This window comes from Somniosus microcephalus, chromosome 3, assembly GCF_052327205.1.
Source record: "Somniosus microcephalus isolate GS21.2 chromosome 3, FLI_Smic_1.0, whole genome shotgun sequence".
Classification (NCBI taxonomy): domain Eukaryota; kingdom Metazoa; phylum Chordata; class Chondrichthyes; order Squaliformes; family Somniosidae; genus Somniosus; species Somniosus microcephalus.
In genome coordinates, this window is record NC_140989.1 from 187,525,413 (window position 1) to 187,545,938 (window position 20,526).

General features: G+C 47.7%; 1 protein-coding gene across 1 annotated transcript in view; it reads left to right on the forward strand.

Moving 5' to 3' along the window:
• Positions 1-20,526, forward strand: part of LOC147121632 (filamin-A-interacting protein 1-like) — a 324,464-nt gene that overhangs the window by 155,356 nt on the left and 148,582 nt on the right. The window contains exon 3 of the mRNA XM_085982042.1: positions 15,362-15,637. Within this exon, the coding sequence (XP_085838168.1) occupies positions 15,368-15,637 (270 nt within the window). The 5' untranslated portion in view covers positions 15,362-15,367. The remainder of the gene's footprint in view (positions 1-15,361; positions 15,638-20,526) is intronic.

A 20,526-nucleotide genomic window follows, 5' to 3' on the forward strand; every position in this document is an offset into this window, starting at 1 on the left:
CCATGTTGACTTTGTCCGATCCGGTCACTTTTTTCCAAGTGCTCTGCTATTACATCCTTTATAATGGACTCTTAACTACCCTCTGAAATAGCTGAGCAAGCCACTCAAGTGCAATTAGGGATGGGCAATAAATGCTGGCCTTTCCAGCAATGCCCACATCCTGTGAACAAATTTTAAAAAAAAGCTGTACTGAAGATTTCCTATCTGTGATGCTAACTTCCTTTTCTTATCCAGGTGTTGACTGTCCTGCTATGCATTTACAAACATTGTCTATTTTTATTTTAGGTTCTCAACTGATCAATAAGCCCCTTTGCTACAGTGGGAGCTTCACTGTTAATGTGCTTGTCAATTTTATTGAAGAAATTTAGGATTTTGTACAATCTTTAAAAGTACACATTAAATACATTTGTTAGCCTTATTTCTGTCCATTGTAGCTTCCACAATCTAGAACTCTTTGTTTTTATTAGCTTTTTATTTTGAAAATCCCTCAATGGTAAATGGAGGATTGAGTCCCTGGGGCTTGGCATCCACCAGTGTCCAGTCTGTCCCTGTGATAAAGGAATTCTTATGTATCAGGAATTTGGGGAGGCAGAGAATGTGCAAGGGATTCGGGCAGTGTTTGGGACATTGGGAAGGCAGACAGTGCTTTGGGGACTGGGGAAAGCTGACAGTGCCTGCTCATCTTAATCATTCTTCACAGCCATCACCCCATATTAAAAACTGTATCATTACCAATGTTAATCCAGCTCTCATGCTCTACATTTTTTTTTTAACTCTTATTCGTTCATCCTTATAATTAGAAAGAAAGACTTATATTTATATAGCACCTTTAACAACCCCAGGATGTCCCAAAGCACTTTACAGCCAATGAAGTACTTTTGAAGTGTAGTCACAGTTGTAATATTGGAAATGTGGCAGCCAATTTGCACACAGCAAGCTCCCACAAACAGCAATGTGATAATAACCAGATGATGCTCATTGAGGGATAAATATTGGCCAGGACACCGAGGGTAACTCCCCTGCTCTTCTTTGAAATAGTGCCATAGGATCTTTCACGTCCACCTGAGAGAGCAGACGGAGCCCCAGTTTAATGTTTCATCCAAAAGACAGCACTCCCTCAGCACTATCCTGGAGTGCCAGCCTAGATTTTGTGCTCAAGTCTCATGGAGTGGGACTTGAACCCGCAACCTTCTGACCCAGCAGCGAGTGGGCTAGCCACTGAGCCACAGCTGACACTTTTAGAAGGTGTGCACTGATTTTGCTGGTTCTTTGAATATTATTACAGTAGTTCTGTATCAATAGTCCATATTGTAATGATATCAGCAAATAGTGATGTTACTTGCCTGTTTGATTATCATGCCTTACCAGCATATTTGCAGGTATTGATTACTTATGCCTGACCAGCAGAGGGCATGTGACAGAGACAAGCAGTTGAGTTTTGGTTTTGTTTTAGAGGGATCACTAGCATGGTGTCTCCTGTAATGCTGTTATAAAGAGTTGAACAGACTTTAGATTAAAAGACATTCTCTTTCATAAATGTCTCATCATTGAACCCACAAAGAAATCAATACATGGTGTCAGAAGTGATTGAAAGAGATGAAGAGGAAAAATCTGAAGTGAAAGCAGCTCTCCACATATTAGAAAGCCAAAAGAGAACATCGTTACTTACCATTGGAGAATAGCTAACGAAGTGGAAAAATGGAAGGTTTACTCCCACCGGCGAAGCTTCAGTTGACAGGTAATGTGGCTGAAAATTGGAGGAGATTCAAACAACGTGTGGTGTTGTATTTAGCGGCAATCGGAGCTGACGAGAAAAGTGATAAAAAGAAATCGTCAGTGTTCTTACATGTCGTGGGTGATGAAGCGCTGGAGGTGTATAATAACTTCACATTCGCTGCTGATGGAGACAAAATGAAGCTAGATAAAATAATGGAACAGTTTGAGGCCTACTGCATACCTAAATGTAACGTGACGTTTGAGAGGCACAGATTTTTCACATGTGTACAGAAAACAGGAGAGACTATTGATCAGTATGTGACTGAACTGAGAAACCGAAGCAAAACATGTGAATTTGGGGGACTGACAGACTCGCTGATAAAAGGCAGACAGGTGTGTGGTATTCCAGATAATGGTCTAAGGGAAAGACTGCTAAGAGAGCAAGATCTAGACCTGGGAAAAGCCATAGCACTGTGTAGGGCTACAGAGACTGTGAAGTTGCAGGCAAAGAAGCTGTTCAGTGACAGTAGCTGCAACGTGGATGCAGTGAGAAAGAACGGACACAAACCGTTTAACAAAAAGAGCGCCAATGTGAAAAAAGAGGCGTGGCCAGCGAACAAAAATGAAAGGGGCAATCGAAAGTCATGTAGTCAATGCGGTACACAGCATCCACCAAGAAAGTGTCCAGCATATGGTAAAACATGCAATAGTTGCAACAAAAACAACCATTATGCCCGTTGCTGCAAGAACCAAGCGCAACAAAGCAAGGTCCATGCAGTAGATGAAAGCGAGATAGAGGAGTTCAATGTAGATGTTGTGTCTGAAAACAAAGAAGAAAAAAGAGACTGGATGTTGACACTAAAAGTGAATGACATACACATTCCATTTAAATTGGATACTGGAGCACAAGTTAATGTGATATCAGAGACTGAATTTAAGAAAATTAGACCCAGACCAAAGATACATGGAATCAAAGTGAAAGTGACAGGATACTCAGGTACTGATATACCAGTGAAAGGAAGATGCATTGTCAAAGTAACACACAAGGACAGAGAGCACATGCTAGCATTAATCGTGGTGCCAAAGGATGTGCAGGCCATACTAGGTTTAAAAGCCTGTGAGAGACTGAACCTGGTAAAGAGAGTCCTCGTTGTGGAAAGCAAAGGAGAGACAGTCTATGATGAACTCATGAAAGAGTACAACGACCTATTTAAGGGTGTAGGCTGCATTCCAGGAGAACACACGATCAGAGTAGATAAAAGTATGCCAACGGTCATACATCCATGCAGAAAAGTTCCGTTTGCTCTTCAAAAGCAACTGAAGGCAGAGTTGGACAGGATGGAAAGCCTGAACGTGATTCAAAAGATAGATGAGCCAACTAAGTGGGTGAGTACCCTTGTCGTTGTGGACAAAAAGAATGGAAAGCTCAGAATTTGCCTGGATCCAAGAGATCTAAACAGAGCAATAAAGAGAGAGCACTTCAAGCTTCCTACACGTGAGGAAATCATGGCACAGTTTGCAAATGCAAAGTATTTCAGCAAGTTAGATGCAACATCAGGATTTTGGCAGATGAAACTGGACGATGCAAGTTTAAGACTATGCACGTTCAACAGTCCATTTGGCAGATACAGATTCCTAAGGTTACCATTTGGCATTGCCTCAGCTCCTGAAGTGTATCACAAAATGATCCATATGATCTATGAGCACCTGGAGGGAGTTGGTACATCAACGGATGACATCATAGTATGGGGAACCATGAGAACTGAGCATGACGAGAGACTGAAAAAAGTGCTGGAAGCAACAAGGAAAACAAACCTGAAGCTGAATAGAGAGAAATGCCAGCTCGGGGTGACAGAACTGACATTCGTGGGAGATATCCTTAGCAGTGAGGGCATCAGACCAGATCCCAGAAAGGTGTCCGCCATTGAGAATATGCCAAAGCCACAATGCAAAAAGGACGTGCAGAGGTTTAATGGAATGATCAACTACATGGGTAAATTCATATCCAACCTCTCAGAAAAGATGGCGCCACTGAGAAGACTAACTGAAAAGAACATAGAATGGGAATGGAATCATGAGCATGAGATGTCATGGAGCGATCTAAAGAAACTGCTCACAGAGGAACCAGTTCTGAGGTTTTATGACCCAGCGAGACCCATCAAGATATCATCAGATGCATCACAGAGTGGGCTCGGTGCCGTTCTTCTGCAAAAATATGACTACTGGCAACCTATTGCATATGCATCGCGCTCAATGACAGACGCGGAGACGCGATATGCTCAAATAGAAAAGGAGCTGCTCAGCATCACATACGCCTGTGAAAGATTTCACCAGTTTGTGGCAGGACAAGCAATCAGTGTAGAGACTGACCATAAGCCCTTGATTGCATTGTTCCAAAAGCCACTAAATAGCTGCCCGCTTAGAATACAAAGAATGATGATCAGGCTGCAATGCTATACACTGAATGTTGCGTACACACCGGGTAAACTGATGTATACAGCAGACATGTTGTCCAGAGCTGTTGACCCAAGTGAGCCCGCAAACACCAAAATGGATGAAAAAGTGAACGCCTACGTGGGCATGATCACAAGTGCACTGCCCATAGCAGATGCAAAAATGGAGCTCATAAAGACGGAAACAAACAAAGATGAAACAATGAGACAACTGAGGAAAAGCATCTTGGATGGATGGCCCAACATGAAGCAAGACTGCTCACCTGACATGGCAGAGTACTGGAACTGCAGGGCGGAACTATCAGTGGTCGAAGACATCATCTACAAAGGAAGTAAAATAGTAATCCCAAAGAGTCTGAGAAAAGAGATGCTAAAAAGGATCCATGGAGGACATCTGGGAATCGAAAAGTGTAAGAAAAGAGCACGAGAGGTGATGTACTGGCCACGAATCAACCAAGATGTGACAAATGAGGTGTCAAACTGCACAATATGCCTGAAATATCGAGCAAGCAATCTGGTAGAACCACTAAAGCCACACCCAGCACCAGACAGACCTTACCAGAAGGTAGGCGCTGACCTATTCGTATGTCAAGGGAAGGACTATCTTGTAGTCACAGACTATTACTCCCTGTATCCAGAGGTTTGTAGACTGTACACCACCACTGCAGATGCTGTGATAAGATGTATGAAAGCAATATTCTCCAGACATGGCGTGGCAAGCGAGGTCTTCACAGACAACGGACCCCAGTTTTACAATGCAAGTTTCCGACACTTTGCCAAAGAGTGGGACTTTGTCCACACAACGTCAAGTCCTCACTTTCCACAGTCCAATGGACTAGTGGAAAAATCGGTCCAGACAGTGAAAAGACTGATGTACAAGGCAAAAGACAGTGGAACTGACTTCTACCAGAGCATGCTTGTATACCGCACAACGCCGCTCGAGTGTGGTATGTCACCAGCCCAACTCCTTATGGGACGTCGGCTAAGGTCAAACCTACCCATCCTGGAGAACCTCCTGAAAACAAAAGAGGGGGAGAAAGTGAGGAAGTTCAAAGAACAACAGAAAGAAAAGCAAAAGTACTACTATGACAGAGGAACACAAAACCTACCTGAACTCCACACTGGTGACCAAGTAAGGTTCAAAGACAAAACAAACACATGGACTCAGAAGGGAACTGTCCTGAGTGAAGTTCAACCAAGATCATACACCATTCAGATGGATGAGGGTGCTGTTCTGAGAAGAAATCATTGAGATCTTCTCATGGGATCAGCCACAGCAGGTCAAAAGACTGATACTGTTGAACAACCTGATCACACAGCAGGTCAAAAGACTGATACTGTTGAACAACCGGATCACACAGCTGAGAACACATCATCTGAGGCAACAACTCAGATTCAAGGACAATCAATCAGAAAATCCTCAAGACGCATGAAGCCTCCTGAGAGATTCATTGAGCAAATTTAAGGACTATTGTTATAGAAGGAAGTAATGTTATCTTATTCTTTCTTCAAGTTCTAGTGTAGTTACATATTTCATGTGAACACACAAAGCAAGGTTAAAAAACCTTGATCATGATAATGATAATGTAAGTTCATTAAGTGTTACAGTTAAAATGCAGATTAACACAAAGAAAACATGTTGTTAGTTAAAAGTAAAATACTTTTGTTTTAAGAAAGGGAGATGTAATGATATCAGCAAATAGTGATGTTATTTGCCTGTTTGATTATCATGCCTTACCAGCATATTTGCAGGTATTGATTACTTATGCCTGACCAGCAGAGGGCATGTGACAGAGACAAGCAGTTGAGTTTTGGTTTGGTTTTAGAGGGATCACTAGCATGGTGTCTCCTGTAATGCTGTTATAAAGAGTTGAACAGACTTTAGATTAAAAGACATTCTCTTTCATAAATATCTCATCATTGAACCCACAAAGAAATCAATACACATATTAGACAGATATATCTTGCATACAACAGCAATAGCTAGACCAGTATTAAATAAGATCATAAAGTTTCACTGCACTTTTGTGCTTGGGGAATAGGAGCCTCATCAGGAATGAAAGTTGTCCTGGTTAAGATTCATTTGATTTATTAGCAATTTGTTAATTTCCTAAATGTCACATGAAAGCACTCAAGTATATAAATATTATTATTACTACATTGTTCTAGTCTTCTCAGTGGGGTTTTCTACTTCCAACTGCCCTTCATCTCTGAAGTATTCCATAGATGTGCCTAATTCATTAAGAATAAGAATAATGTTATTACTGGGACAGTTGCTTTACCTGCTTTTGCTGAACTCGTCAGATAGTCACATTATACAAGAGCGCTATAACTGTTAGATTCTAACTGATGCGGAGAGAATAACACAGAGGAAGCTTGGCATGGGTTTTTTGTGGACTACCTGATCTAAATTATCCTCTATTGATAGAGTTTATTTAAAATGAAACACTCTGTCAGTGTTTCAGATGTCAAAGAGTTGCATTCATTAATGTATCAGCTCCAGAGGGTTTCTTCTTCAATTGCTGGGATAGCTTCAACCATTTAAATATAAACAGGGAGTTTCATTCAAGGGCGACCTCTCGATGCAGTTCCAGCTTAAAACCATAGGTGGAGTCAGAGAGGAAAAGACAACCAAATATTGAAAGTAAAATTAAAAAGTAAACATTAAGATGAATTTATGCTCTCCATAATTTATACAGGCCAGTCTTTAATAAGAACAAAAGGAAATTTTAAAAGTTCAAAAAATTCAACTATCAAACCCATTTTTTTTGTTTTCTCTGCCAATGTATTGAATCTGTGAACATGTTGAGCCTGCCGTGGAACACGAATGGAGGCCGAACCGATCTGAGGAACACATGGCTTTTTATTACATTCTCTTGAGAGATGGCTGCCTCAGCTCTTCTCTCTGCTAAAACCAATCCAGAATGGGGCGACGCCCGTGCTTTTGTGTACACACTGAGGGTGACGCCCACTCCTTTGTCCTGCCTTGAAGGCAGCATGCTTCTTAAAGGCAAGGTGCCCGATTTATTGTCCACGGACGGAAAAGTGGATTGCGCCCGTTTAGGTGGTGATCCGCCACACAGCTCCCCCCAGAATCCGCTTAGGAGGTGTGGACGAGACGGTGCGGCGGTCTGATGGGCCGGCCGGAGTGGCTCTTGTAGGACGCCGGTGGACGTGGAACGGCCGGGCGTGGAGCAGCCGGGTGTACTGGCTTGAGGGCAGGTCGGCCGCGTGGCGGTGGACGAGCTGCTGGGACCTGCTCACCGGGCACCGAGTGTGCTGGCTTGAGTCGGTCAACCGACACTTTTTCAGTCCTGTCGCCCACTTGTAGGGCGAAAGATTTGTCACCCGCCTGTAGCACTTTGTAGGGCCCGTCGTACGGGGGTTGAAGGGGTCCGCGGTGGGCGTCATGCCGGACAAAAACGAACCGTGCCTGGTGCAGGCTTAGCGGGATGTGTGAGGTGGATTCGCCGTGCCGGGCAATGGGCACCGGGGCAAACTGTAGCGCCGGTGAGGCGAAGTCGTGGCGTTGCTGGTCGGCTGACCAGGGTGTCGTGGCGGTGGGCAGGAACTCGCCGGGTACGCGCAGCGGCTGGCCATACACGAGCTCTGCTGCCGATGCATGGAGGTCTTCTTTAACCGCGGAGCGCAGGCCGAGGAGGACCCACGGGAGTCGGTCGGTCCAGGCGCTGTCCTGGAGGCTGGCTCGAAGAGATGCCTTCAAGGATCTGTGGAACCACTCACACAGTCCGTTGGCTTGGGGGTGGTACGCTGTAGTGTGGTGAATGGTCACCCCGAGATTGCGTGCGATGGTGGTCCAGAGTTCAGAGGTAAATTGCGGACCTCTGTCCGACGTCATGTCGGAGGGGACGCCGAACCGTGTGACCCAAGTGCTGACAAAGGCTCTGGTGATGTCGGCGGTGGTGGTAGAGGTCAGTGGAATTGCCTCGGGCCAGCGCGTGGTGCGGTCGACGATCGTCAGCAAGTGCGTGTGGCCTTGCGACGGCGGCAGGGGCCCGACGATGTCCACGTGGATGTGGTCGAATCTACGTGAAGGGACGGTGAACTCCTCGAGGGGTGCTTTCGTGTGTTGCTGCACCTTGGCCCGTTGGCAGGCTAGGCAGGAGTTGGCCCAAGTACGCACATCCTTGCGAAGGCCGTGCCAGACAAAGCGGTTGGCTACCAATTTGATGGATGCACGGGCGCCGGGGTGGGAGAGGTTGTGGAGAATCTCGAATACCCGGCGGCGCCAGGACGCTGGGACGACGGGCCGAGGTTGAGATAGGGATAAGTCGCACTTGACCGTGACTGCGGTCGGGCCGCAGGCGACGTCAGCCAGGCGTAGCCCTGGTAGGTTGGTAGGTGCGGAGAGCAGATCAGGGTCCGTGAGCTGGTCTGCTGCGAGTTGAGCGTAGTCGACTGCCAGGTGTGCGGCGTGGATGGCGGGGCGGGAGAGGCAGTCGGCTACCACGTTGTCTCAGCCGGAGACGTGTTGGATGTCCGTGGTGAACTCGGAAACTGCCGCGAGCTGGCGCTGCTGCCTGGTGGACCAGCGGTCGGTTGTCTTTGCCATTGCGAATGTCAGTGGTTTGTGGTCGACAAACGCAGTGAAGGGGTGGCCCTCCAGCAAAAAACGAAAATGGCGGACCGCCAGGTACAGCGCGAGGAGCTCGCGGTCGAAGGTGCTGTACTTGACCTCCGGGGGGCGTAGTTGGCGGCTGAAGAAGGCAAGTGGTTGCCAGGCGCCGTTGACCCACTGCTCGTACACGGCGCCGACCGCATGGTCGGAGGCGTCCGTGGTGAGCGCTACTCTGGCATTGGGCCGTGGGTGCGTGAGCAGGGTGGCGTCGGCGAGCGCGGTCTTGGTGGAGTTGAAGGCGGCTGATACGTCTGCCGTCCATTCGACCGCCATCTTGCCGCTCCTGCCCCGGAGGGCTTCATACAGGGGCCTCATGAGGGACGCCGCTTTGGGGATGAAGCGGTTGTAGAAATTCACCATCCCGAGGAACTCCTGGAGTCCTTTGATGGTGGTGGGGCGGGGAAATTGATGGATGGCCTGCACCTTGGTGGGCAGGGGAATGGCCCCAGCATGGGTGATGTGGTGGCCGAGGAAGTCGATCTTGTCCAGGCAGAACTGGCACTTGGCTGGGCTGAGGATGAGCCCGTGGTCGCTGTGGCTCCTGAACAGGATGCGAAGGTGTTCAAGGTGTTCCTGCTTGGAGGAACTGGCTACCAGGATGTCGTCCAGGTAGACGAACAGGAACTTCAGGTCCCGAAGGACCGAGTCCATGAGCCGTTGGAATGCCTGGGCCTCGTTTTTGAGGCCGAAGGGCATCCGCAGGAACTCGAAAAGCCCGAAGGGGGTGATTACGGCCGTCTTGGGGACGTCTGCGGTGTGGACGGGGACTTGGTGGTAGCCGCGCACCAGGTCGACTTTGGAAAAGACTGAGCGGCCGGCCAGTCTAGCCGAGAAATCCTGAATGTGCGGCACGGGGTACCGATCAGGGGTGGTGGCGTCGTTGAGGCGGCGGTAATCTCCGCAGGGGCACCAACCCCCGCCTGGTTTGGGGGCGATGTGGAGTGGGGAGGCCCAGGGACTGTTGGAGCGGCGGATGATGTGTTGCAGCCGGAATCGGGACTCAGCTTGGAGGAACCAGGCTTCGGGCTGGTTTTCCCAAAACTCCGGCAGTTTCACGGAAACTGCGTTCGTGTCCGCCATTGCAGTGCTCGGAATACGTTCTGAGCGTCGGGGTCACCAATGTTGAGGCTGCCGCGGAACACGAATGGAGGCCGAAGCGATCTGAGGAACACATGGCTTTTTATTACATTCTCTTGGGAGATGGCTGCCTCAGCTCTTCTCTCTGCTAAAACCGAATCCAGAATGGGGCGACGCCCGTGCTTTTGTGTACACACTGAGGGCGACGCCCACTCCTTTGTCCTGCCTTAAAGGCAGCATGCTTTTTAAAGGCAAGGTGCCCGATTTATTGTCCATGGACGGAAAAGTGGATTGCGCCCGTTTAGGTGGCGATCCGCCACACAGCTCCCCCCAGAATCCACTTAGGAGGTGTGGACGAGACGGTGCGGCGGTCTGATGGGCCGGCCGGAGCGGCTCTTGTAGGACGCCGGTGGACGTGGAACGGCCGGGCGTGGAGCAGCCGGGTGTACTGGCTTGAGGGCAGGTTGGCCGCGTGGCGGTGGACGAGCTACTGGGACCTGCTCACTGGGCTTCGAGTGTGCTGGCTTGAGTCGGTCAACTGACACTTTTTCAGTCCTGTCGCCCACTTGTAGGGCGAGAAATTTGTCCCCCGCCTGTAGCACTTTGTAGGGCCCGTCGTACAGAGGTTGAAGAGGTCCGCGGTGGGCGTCATGCCGGATGAAAACGAACCGTTCCTGGTGCAGGCTTAGCGGGACGTGTGAGGTGGATTCGCTGTGCCGGGCAATGGACACCGGGGCGAACTGTAGCGCCGGTGAGGCGAAGTCGTGGCGTTGCTGATCGGCTGACCAGGGTGTCGTGGCGGTGGGCAGGAACTCGCTGGGTACGCGCAGCGGCTGGCCGTACACAAGCTCTGCTGCCGATGCGTGGAGGTCTTCTTTAACCGCAGAACGCAGGCCGAGGAGGACCCACGGGAGTCGGTCGGTCCAGGTGCTATCCTGGTGGCTGGCTCGAAGAGATGCCTTCAAGGATCTGTGGAACCGCTCACACAGTCTGTTGGCTTGGGGGTGGTACACTGTGGTACGGTGAATGGTCACCCCGAGATTGCGTGCGATGGCGGTCCAGAGTTCAGAGGTAAATTGCGGACCTCTGTCCGACGTCATGTCGGAGGGGAGGCCGAACCGTGCGACCCAGGTGCTGACCAAGGCTCTGGCGATATCGGCGGTGGTGGTAGAGGTCAGTGGAATTGCCTCGGGCCAGCACGTGGTGCGGTCGACGATCGTCAGCATGTGCGTGTGGCCTTGCGACGGCGGCAGGGGCCCGATGATGTCCACGTGGATGTGGTCGAATCTACGTGAAGGGACGGTGAACTCCTCGAGGGGTGCTTTTGTGTGTTGCTGCACCTTGGCCCGTTGGCAGGCTAGGCAGGAGTTGGCCCAAGTACGCACATCCTTGCGAAGGCCGCGCCAGACAAAGCGGTTGGCTACCAATTTGATGGATGCGCGGGCACCGGGTGGGAGAGGTTGTGGAGAATCTCAAATACCCGGCGGCGCCAGGACGCTGGGACGACAGGCCGAGGTTGAGATAGGGATATGTCGCACTTGACCGTGACTGCGGTCGGGCCGCAGGCGACGTCGGCCAGGCGTAGCCCTGGTAGGTTGGTAGGTGCGGAGAGCAGATCAGGGTCCGTGAGCTGGTCTGCTGCGAGTTGAGCGTAGTCAACTGCCAGGTGTGCGGCGTGGATGGCGGGGCGGGAGAGGCAGTCGGCTACCACGTTGTCTCGGCCGGAGACGTGTTGGATGTCCATGGTGAACTCGGACACTGCCGCGAGCTGGCGCTGCTGCCTGGCGGACCAGGGGTCGGTTGTCTTTGCCATTGCAAATGTCAGGGGTTTGTGGTCGACAAACGCAGTGAAGGGGTGGCCCTCCAGCAAAAACCGAAAATGGCGGACCGCCAGGTACAGCGTGAGGAGCTCGCGGTCGAAGGTGCTGTACTTGACCTACGGGGGGCGTAGTTGGCGGCTGAAGAAGGCAAGTGGTTGCCAGGCGCCGTCGACCCACTGCTCGTACATGGCGCCGACCGCATGGTCGGAGGCGTCCGTGGTGAGCGCTACTCTGGCATTGGGCCGTGGGTGCGCGAGCAGGGTGGCATCGGCGAGCGCGGTCTTGGTGGAGTTGAAGGCGGCTGATATGTCTGCCGTCCATTCGACCGCCATCTTGCCGCTCCTGCCCTGGAGGGCTTCATACAGGGGCCTCATGAGGGACGCTGCTTTGGGGATGAAGCGGTTGTTGAAATTCACCATCCCGAGGAACTCCTGGAGTCCTTTGATGGTGGTGGGGCGGGGAAATTGATGGATGGCCTGCACCTTGGTGGGCAGGGGAATGGCCCCAGCATGGGTGATGTGGTGGCCGAGGAAGTCGATCTTGTCCAGGCAGAACTGGCACTTGGCTGGGCTGAGGATGAGCCCGTGGTCGCTGTGGCTCCTGAACAGGATGCGAAGGTGTTCAAGGTGTTCCTGCTTGGAGGAACTGGCTACCAGGATGTCGTCCAGGTAGACGAACAGGAACTTCAGGTCCCGAAGGACCGAGTCCATGAGCCGTTGGAATGCCTGGGCCGCGTTTTTGAGGCCGAAGGGCATCCGCAGGAACTCGAAAAGCCCGAAGGGGGTGATTACGGCCGTCTTGGGGACGTCTGCGGTGTGGATGGGGACTTGGTGGTAGCCGCGCACCAGGTCGACTTTGGAAAAGACTGAGCGGCCGGCCAGTCTAGCCGAGAAGTCCTGAATGTGCGGCACGGGATACCGATCAGGGGTGGTGGCGTCGTTGAGGCGGCGGTAATCCCCGCAGGGGCACCAACCCCCGCCTGGTTTGGGGGCGATGTGGAGTGGGGAGGCCCAGGGACTGTTGGAGCGGCGGATGATGTGTTGCAGCCGGAATCGGGACTCAGCTTGGAGGAACCAGGCTTCGGGCTGGTTTTCCCAAAACTCCGGCAGTTTCACGGAAACTGCGTTCGTGTCCGCCATTGCAGTGCTCGGAATACGTTCTGAGCATCGGGGTCACCAATGTTGAGGCTGCCGCGGAACACGAATGGAGGCCGAAGCGATCTGAGGAACACATGGCTTTTTATTACATTCTCTTGGGAGATGGCTGCCTCAGCTCTTCTCTCTGCTAAAACTGAATCCAGAATGGGGCGACGCCCGTGCTTTTGTGTACACACTGAGGGCGACGCCCACTCCTTTGTCCTGCCTTAAAGGCAGCATGCTTCTTAAAGGCAAGGTGCCCGATTTTTTGTCCACGGACGGAAAAGTGGATTGCGCCCGTTTAGGTGGCGATCCGTCACACACACACATTTTGTTCACCCTCTCCAGTCCATTTACTACCATGCTTCCTGTGCGACTGCGATTGTGGAAATAACATCCATGGACCAAAACTAGCCGGAACAAGATAATGGATTTGTTAGGATAAATAGATATTCTGGAGTTTCAGTACTTTTGCGGGTGACAGAAAACTTCACTCTCCAATAGACAGGCACATTAAGCTTGAAAGTTTACTTCAAGCAATTCTGTAATGCAGTAAGAGGTCAGCTGTTAAGAACTGATATTAAATTCAACTGCAATAACCTGATTTGCCAGTGACAACAACAACCCTGCTGTTTGCTGCCATTCCTAACCGTGAATTACATCTACTGCAATAATCGAATTCAAAGTCGGTTCACCATGAGTGCCCACATCTTATCAGTGGAAAGTTCGGATGCCAGTTTGACTCCTCTAGGTTTTAAGACCTACTCACCCCAATGCCACTAGTTAACTCTCTTGGAAGCCTACAAATAAGTTTGTACAAAGTGCCCCCAGAGTGGCACTGAGTTATATTCCACTTAGCATGTTGTTTTGATTCCCCCCTGCCCACCCCGCCCCTCCCGGTGAATAAACTGGTATGACACATGTAATCCAGTAAACAAGTTAACATAGTTTTTTTATATGAAATGGTAGATTTTTAAAATGTATTTCTTATTCGTTCCTGGGATGTGGGTGTCGCTGGTAAGGCCAGCATTTATTGCCCAACCCTAGTTGCCCTGGAGAAGGTGATGGTGAGCCGCCTTCTTGAACCGCTGCAGTCTGTGTGGTGAAGGTACTCCCACAGTGCTGTTAGGGAGGGAACTCCAGGATTTTGACCCAGTGACGATGAAGGGTCGGCGATATACTTCTAAGTCGGGATGGTGTGTGACTTGGAGGGGAACTTGGAGGTGGTGGTGTTCCCATGCGCCTGCTGCCCTTGTCCTTCTCGGTGGAAGAGGTCGCGGGTTTGGGTGGTGCTGCTGAAGAAGCCTTAGTGAGTTGCTGCAGTGCATCTTGTAGATGGTACACAATCTTGTAGATTGGTCGTGAGTCATCTGCATGTTATAATCAAAGGGTTTAGATGATCATATAACATGAGAAAAGTGCTACTCTGAGATTTATGTAACTCCTTTTAACCCAATGAACACAAAATTATTTTTAGAACAAACTTTTTTCTTACATTGGCTTCTAAGCTGCTTGTAGTAAGCAGTACTCAGTAGGGATCAGTGCAAGTAAGGGCGGCTTATCGTACTTTATGTGAGCACGTGTCTTGTCAATCATAAAATTAATAAATGTGGTGTGCAAATAGCAAAATTAAAATTAGATTGTCAGAAAAGCAGAACTTCAGTGTTAACAGCAGGTCAGCTGGAGAACGGAGGAGTTGTGCTGAGCGTTCCCAACGAATAGGGATGAATTATTTTTGAGAAAATTTCAAGTATGCACAGAAATACTCTATCAAAAGCAAAATACTGCGGATGCTGGAAATCTGAAATAAAAACAGAAATGGCTGGAAACACTCAGCAGGTCAGGCAGCATCTGTGAAGAGAGAAACAGAGTTAATGTTTCAACCTGAAATGCTTATAGCGTTTATCAGTTTGACATCTCGCTGATACTCCTCATGGAGAGGAAGTATAGGCCTGAATTTGAACCATTAGTCTATGGCCGTCCATTTGAGTTTCAGAGTTGGGCAAGTGTTGAGACTATTAGATGTAAGTCATATACTGAGGCATGAGCTTCTGTGTCTATGCAGGAGGAGGGAAGGTGAAGGAATGTGGGTGTGACCCTTGGTAGGAAAATTGACCCTTCATCTCCGTGCTAAGTACAATCCTGCCATTTCTGGATAGTTGACAGAGGACTTATCAAAGTGAAAGAAAATGAATACAGAGAAGGGAATAAGGAGAAAATAGGTGGCTAACAAATATGTTCCTTTTATCAAATCATTCCAATACCACAAACACTGCAGGATGTGCAGGTGATGACTGAGTAAATATCCCATTTAAATAACCGGGCTTCCGCTGTCTTTTTTTGTTGCCAGACATGGAATTTGGGTCTGCTGAAGTATTAGAGTCGTCACTTTAGGCAATGATGACTTTTGTTTTTATTTTGCTTTTAATCCAAAAACTTGGCTCTGAAAATGGATGAAATGATTGTTTACTTATAATATAGCATGCAGCCACTAATCCCTGTGTGTTTTCTCCAATACAGGTTGGGATGAGGTCCCGTAGCAGCGGTGGGGAAACTCCATCCCATGCACATGCGTCCAGCAATAACAATCATGAAGATGAGGAAGGTATTTGCAGAGGCAGCAAAAAGAAGAATAAAACTCACCGGCAAAATGATGGAGAAAAGGTGTTGGGGGTATCAGGCCCTGTAAGGAAACATCCAAAGTCTTTGGAAGAAAGTGAGCGGAGAAAGAAGTTACTGGAGCTCTCCAAAGATGATCTTCTGCGTCTGCTCAGTATAATGGAAGGAGAAATAGAGGTGAGAGGCATGTACAATACTTTTAACATTTGCAAATGATGGCGTAAAACATTGGAGCTGCAACACATAGCGACATAGAATGGTGAGACTTGGGCTCGCACCCAGAGTCGGCCATCCCGTTGAGTTGCCAATCTTAACATTGTTCACGGGGCAAATTCAGAATGAACAGTGTCAGCTGAACATTATCACACACCTTCAAACAGCCATTTAGGATCAGTGTGAGCAGAAGCCTGGAAGCAGGTGGCCCATCTGTTCTCTCGGATGCAATGAGTGTTTCGCTGGGAAGGCTAGAAAAGGGGAGGGAGAAAATAATTTGGGAAGAAAGAGAGGGGCAGGCTCTCACCGAAACACAAACTGCAATCAATTCAAAGTCCCATAAAAATATATAACACACATAATTACTATACCTAAAGTAAGTCTCAGCCAGGAGAATAGACCCGAAAATGGTCAGCTGACTATGACAGACATACAGTTATGACAGTGGTTTTACCACAATATGGAAGAAATTGATCTCAAACACAATAGAAGAGGGTTAGTGGATTCTTAGTCAAACTCTTAAAGGCAATGAATTTCCATGAACTGTGGGATTCTCATATCCATGGAAACTAAGCAAATGACTACCCATATACTCGAAGACATTTTTGTCAGTGTTAAGCCTCATACAAGAAGAAACTTGCATTTATATAGTGACTTTCACATCCTCAGGACATTGCAAAATGCTTTACAGCCAATGAGTTATTTTTGATGTGTGGTCACTGTTTTTCTGTAGGCAAATGTGACAATTTGTGCACAGCAAAGTTCCACAGACAACAATGAGATAAATGACTACTTAATCTGTTTTGGTGGTGTTGGCTGAGAGACAATGGTGGCCAGAACACCAGGAGAAAACTTTACTCTTCTTCAAATACCGCAATGGGATCTTTTATGTTTACCTGAATAGACAGATGGCCCCTCAGTTTAACATCTCACGTAAAAGACAGTTCAACACACCCCAGTACTACACTGAAGTAACAGCCTAACCCATGTGCTCAAGTCCTGGAGTGGGGTTTGAATACACAATCGTTCTGGTATTGGAGCTCTACTGCTCAGTAATTCATTGAGTGCCATTCAGTCCACACTGTGGACTGATCATCAGTTCTATACGTTACAATACTGATGATGTACATTGCAATCATTAACCTTATTATTGCTGGTATAATACCTTGTTAAGAACATAGTGCAGTACATATTCCAGTGTTAACTACCACATATGCAACATATTTCTACCCCTCATACTAAACCACTGTCCTATTGATTGCAACCTGGAAAGTTTAGTTAAAAGTGAGCTAAACTTAAATTTGATGTACACTATTGGGTTGCTTTCTGTGCTACCAGTACTGTAATTGGCAGAGGGCCATCAGAAAGAGCAGAACATGGCTGCCCATGATGTCAGATGGCAAGCAAGGCAGGCCATCAGGTCCCACTGTTATGCAATACTGAAAATGTGTGGATAAGAATATAAGAACATAAGAATTAGGAGCAGGAGTAGGCCATACAGCCCCTCGAGCCTGCTCCACCATTCAATAAGATCATGGCTGATCTTCAACCTCAACTCCACCTTCCCGCAGTATCCCCATATCCCTTGATTCCCTAGAGTCCAAAAATCTCTCTATCTCTGTCTTGAATATACTCAACGATGCAGCATCCACATCCCTTTGGGGTAGAGAATTCCAAAGATTCACAACCCTCTGAGTGAAGAAATTCCTCCTCTTAAAAGGCTGACCCCTTCGCCTGAGACTATGCCCCCTTAGTTCTAGACTCTCCAGCCAAGGGAAACAACCTCTCAGCATCTACCCTGTCAATCCCCCTCAGAATCTCATATGATTCAATTAGATCACCTCTCATTCTTCTAAACTCTAGAGAGTATTGGCCCAATCTACTCATTCTCTCTTCATATGACAGCCCTCCCATCCCAGGGATCAATCAGTGAACCTTTGTTGCACCGCCTCTAAGGCAAGTATATCCTTCCTCAGAAAAGGAGACCAAAACTGTGCACAGTACTCCAGGAGTGGTCTCACCAAAGCCCTGTACAATTGTAGCAAGACTTCCTTACTCTTGTACTCCAACCCCTTTGCAATAAAGGCCAACATGCCATTTGCCTTCCTAATTGCTTGTTGTACCTCCATGCTAACTCTCTGTGTTTCCTGTACGAGGACACCTAAATCTCTCTGAACACCAACATTTAATAGTTTCTCACCATTTAAAAAATATTCTGTTTTTCTGTTCTTCCTACCAAAGTGAATAACCTCACATTTTCCCACTTTATACTCCATCTGCCACCTTCTTGCCCACTCATTTAACCTGTCTATATCCCTTTGCAGGCTCTTTGTGTCCTTCTCACGGCTTACTTTCCTACCTAGCTTTGTATCATCAGCAAACTTGGATACATTACACTCAGTCCTTTCATCTAAGTTATTAATATAGGTTGTAAACAGCTGAGGCCCAAGCACTGATCCTTGCGGCACCCCACTAGTTACAGCCTGCCAACCAGAAAATGACCCATTTATCCTTATTTTCTGTTTTCTGTCCGTTAACCAATCCTCTATCCATGCTATTATATTACCCCCAACCCCATGAGCCCTAATCTTGTATAGCAACCTTTAATGTGGCACCTTATCGAATGCCTTTTGGAAATCCAAATATACTACGTCCACTGGTTCTCCTTTATCTACCCTGTTAGTTACATCCTCAAAAAACTCTAATAAATTTGTTAAACACGATTTCCTTTTCATAAAACCATGTTGACTCTGCCTACTCATATTCTGATTTTCTAAGTGTCCTATTACCACTTCCTTAACAATGGATTCCAGCATTTTCCCACTGACTGATGTCAGGCTAACTGACCTGTAGTTCCCTGTTTTCTCTCACCCTCCTTTCTTGAATAGCGGGGGTTACATTTCCTACCTTCCAATCTGCTGGGACAGTTCTAGAATCTACGGAATTTTGGAAGATCACTACCAATGCATTTACTGTCTCTGTAGCCAAGAGGGCTTGGTTTAATAGCCTGCTGAGGCTCACACATGACTAATGACCACTTGGGGTGAAATACTGGAAGGTAATGGGTGCATATGGAACTATACCTCAGCAAGCCTCAGCTCGTGGAGAAGAGAGAAGTTGAGACAATGAGTGATGGGGGGCGTGGGGTTATTAGTGACCAGGCAGAGAATAGGCTACAGAATACAAAAAACAAACCTGCGTTTACTGTAATAAAAACAGAAAATGCTGGAAATGCTGAGAATTTACTGCTTAAAAAATTATAATCAGTGTTTATGGCTTAAATTGAGATCTGGTACTGCAATCCCCAAAGAGCTCAATCTTGTTTAATAGAAGCAAAATAATGTGAAAAATGTATTGCTTCATACAAAACTGACAGGAAAAGTCATCAGGGCTTGTAAAAAAAACAAATTACCAGAACTCCTTCATCACTTCATCAGCGCACACATTCCAATACAGTGCCGCGAGGAAGCAATACAGGCTCAACAATAGAAAGGGATATTTAGAAAGCTTCTACTCTGTTTCGTGATGTAAAAATAATTCCTTGAACTAAGAACCACACAGATTAAAACTCGGTAATATATAAACAGATTTGACCATTTGCTCGCAGCCGCAGCATTCCCGAGTGAAGGGCAAAAGCAACAGGAATAATAAAACTATTGCTCTCTTGTGACAGATAACCATGAGCAACTGGGATATGGAGTGAGGTTGAGGTGTATTCCTTTACAGTGTGGGGACGACTGGTTAATACTAGGATACTTCTCTGAGACACGTTTCCCTTTAATTCAAAGAGGTCACTAGCGCACAAATGTTGTCCCATAGCTGTATCCTTTCGAGGTTATATCATGCTTAGTTATTCCCATCACCACTATCCATGGGGCACTGTCCTCAACACTTTTGTGCTCAAGGATGGATGTCAATACTGAGAAAAAGAACATTTTTCACCATTTGTACCAAGTGTCAGCCTCAAGTATCCTCGGGTCAAGCATGACATGGGCTTCATACGCAGCAAAGAACCCTACACTCTGCCACAACCCTAACCTCACTCGATCGGCAACAGTATGGCAGTTCCCTTTCCCATATCCCCCTCCCTCCCCATTCTTGTAACCACTGTAAGTGAAGTTGTCAACTTCTACCAATTATTTATGAATTATGATGACCGTTTCTATATTATGGACTAGCACCCAATAAAACTGGGTTGAGAACTTGGTCCTTTTCAGTCGGGCAGTCAACGGTAGGAGAATTTAAAGGGATAGTTTTTGTGAGCGGCTGCTCCTGATGGCATTGTTGGTCACAGGTTTGTCCTGTAGTGCTATAGCCCCATATGTGACCTGCGGTCCTGTGTAGAAAGGTCCACACCCAGCGTGGAGTGCCACAAAAACCCAAGTAGTGCCAACTTGAGTCAAATTGTTTGCAATTTTGTGTTGTTAACCTGTGCCGAGCGGGAAATGGGATGTGTAAGGGGTAGTGTGTGGGTCAGTTTCGCCTCTGACTTATGAACGGTTCGAATCGCTCCCACTCCCTTGGCTCTAGACCTGGACTTATTTGGGGGTTGTAATGAAATTGCAGCAGACAACTGAATTTGATACAAGAACTTTGGTTTTTATTTGAGAAGGAAAGTACAATACAATAATCTTAACACTCTATTAAAATGGGGAAATACTTCGACATACACGAGGGAAAAATTACAGTAGACAAATAACTCACCCCTCCCAATCCCACCTTACTAGTTAAGTTGGACTCTAAAGGACCAGGGATAATGCTCACCAAACGCAGGAATAGTTTGTAGAGTGGAAAAACTTGCAGATCTTCGGTTTCTTCCGAATTGGTTTCTTGTTGGTCGTGGTTGCCCAGTA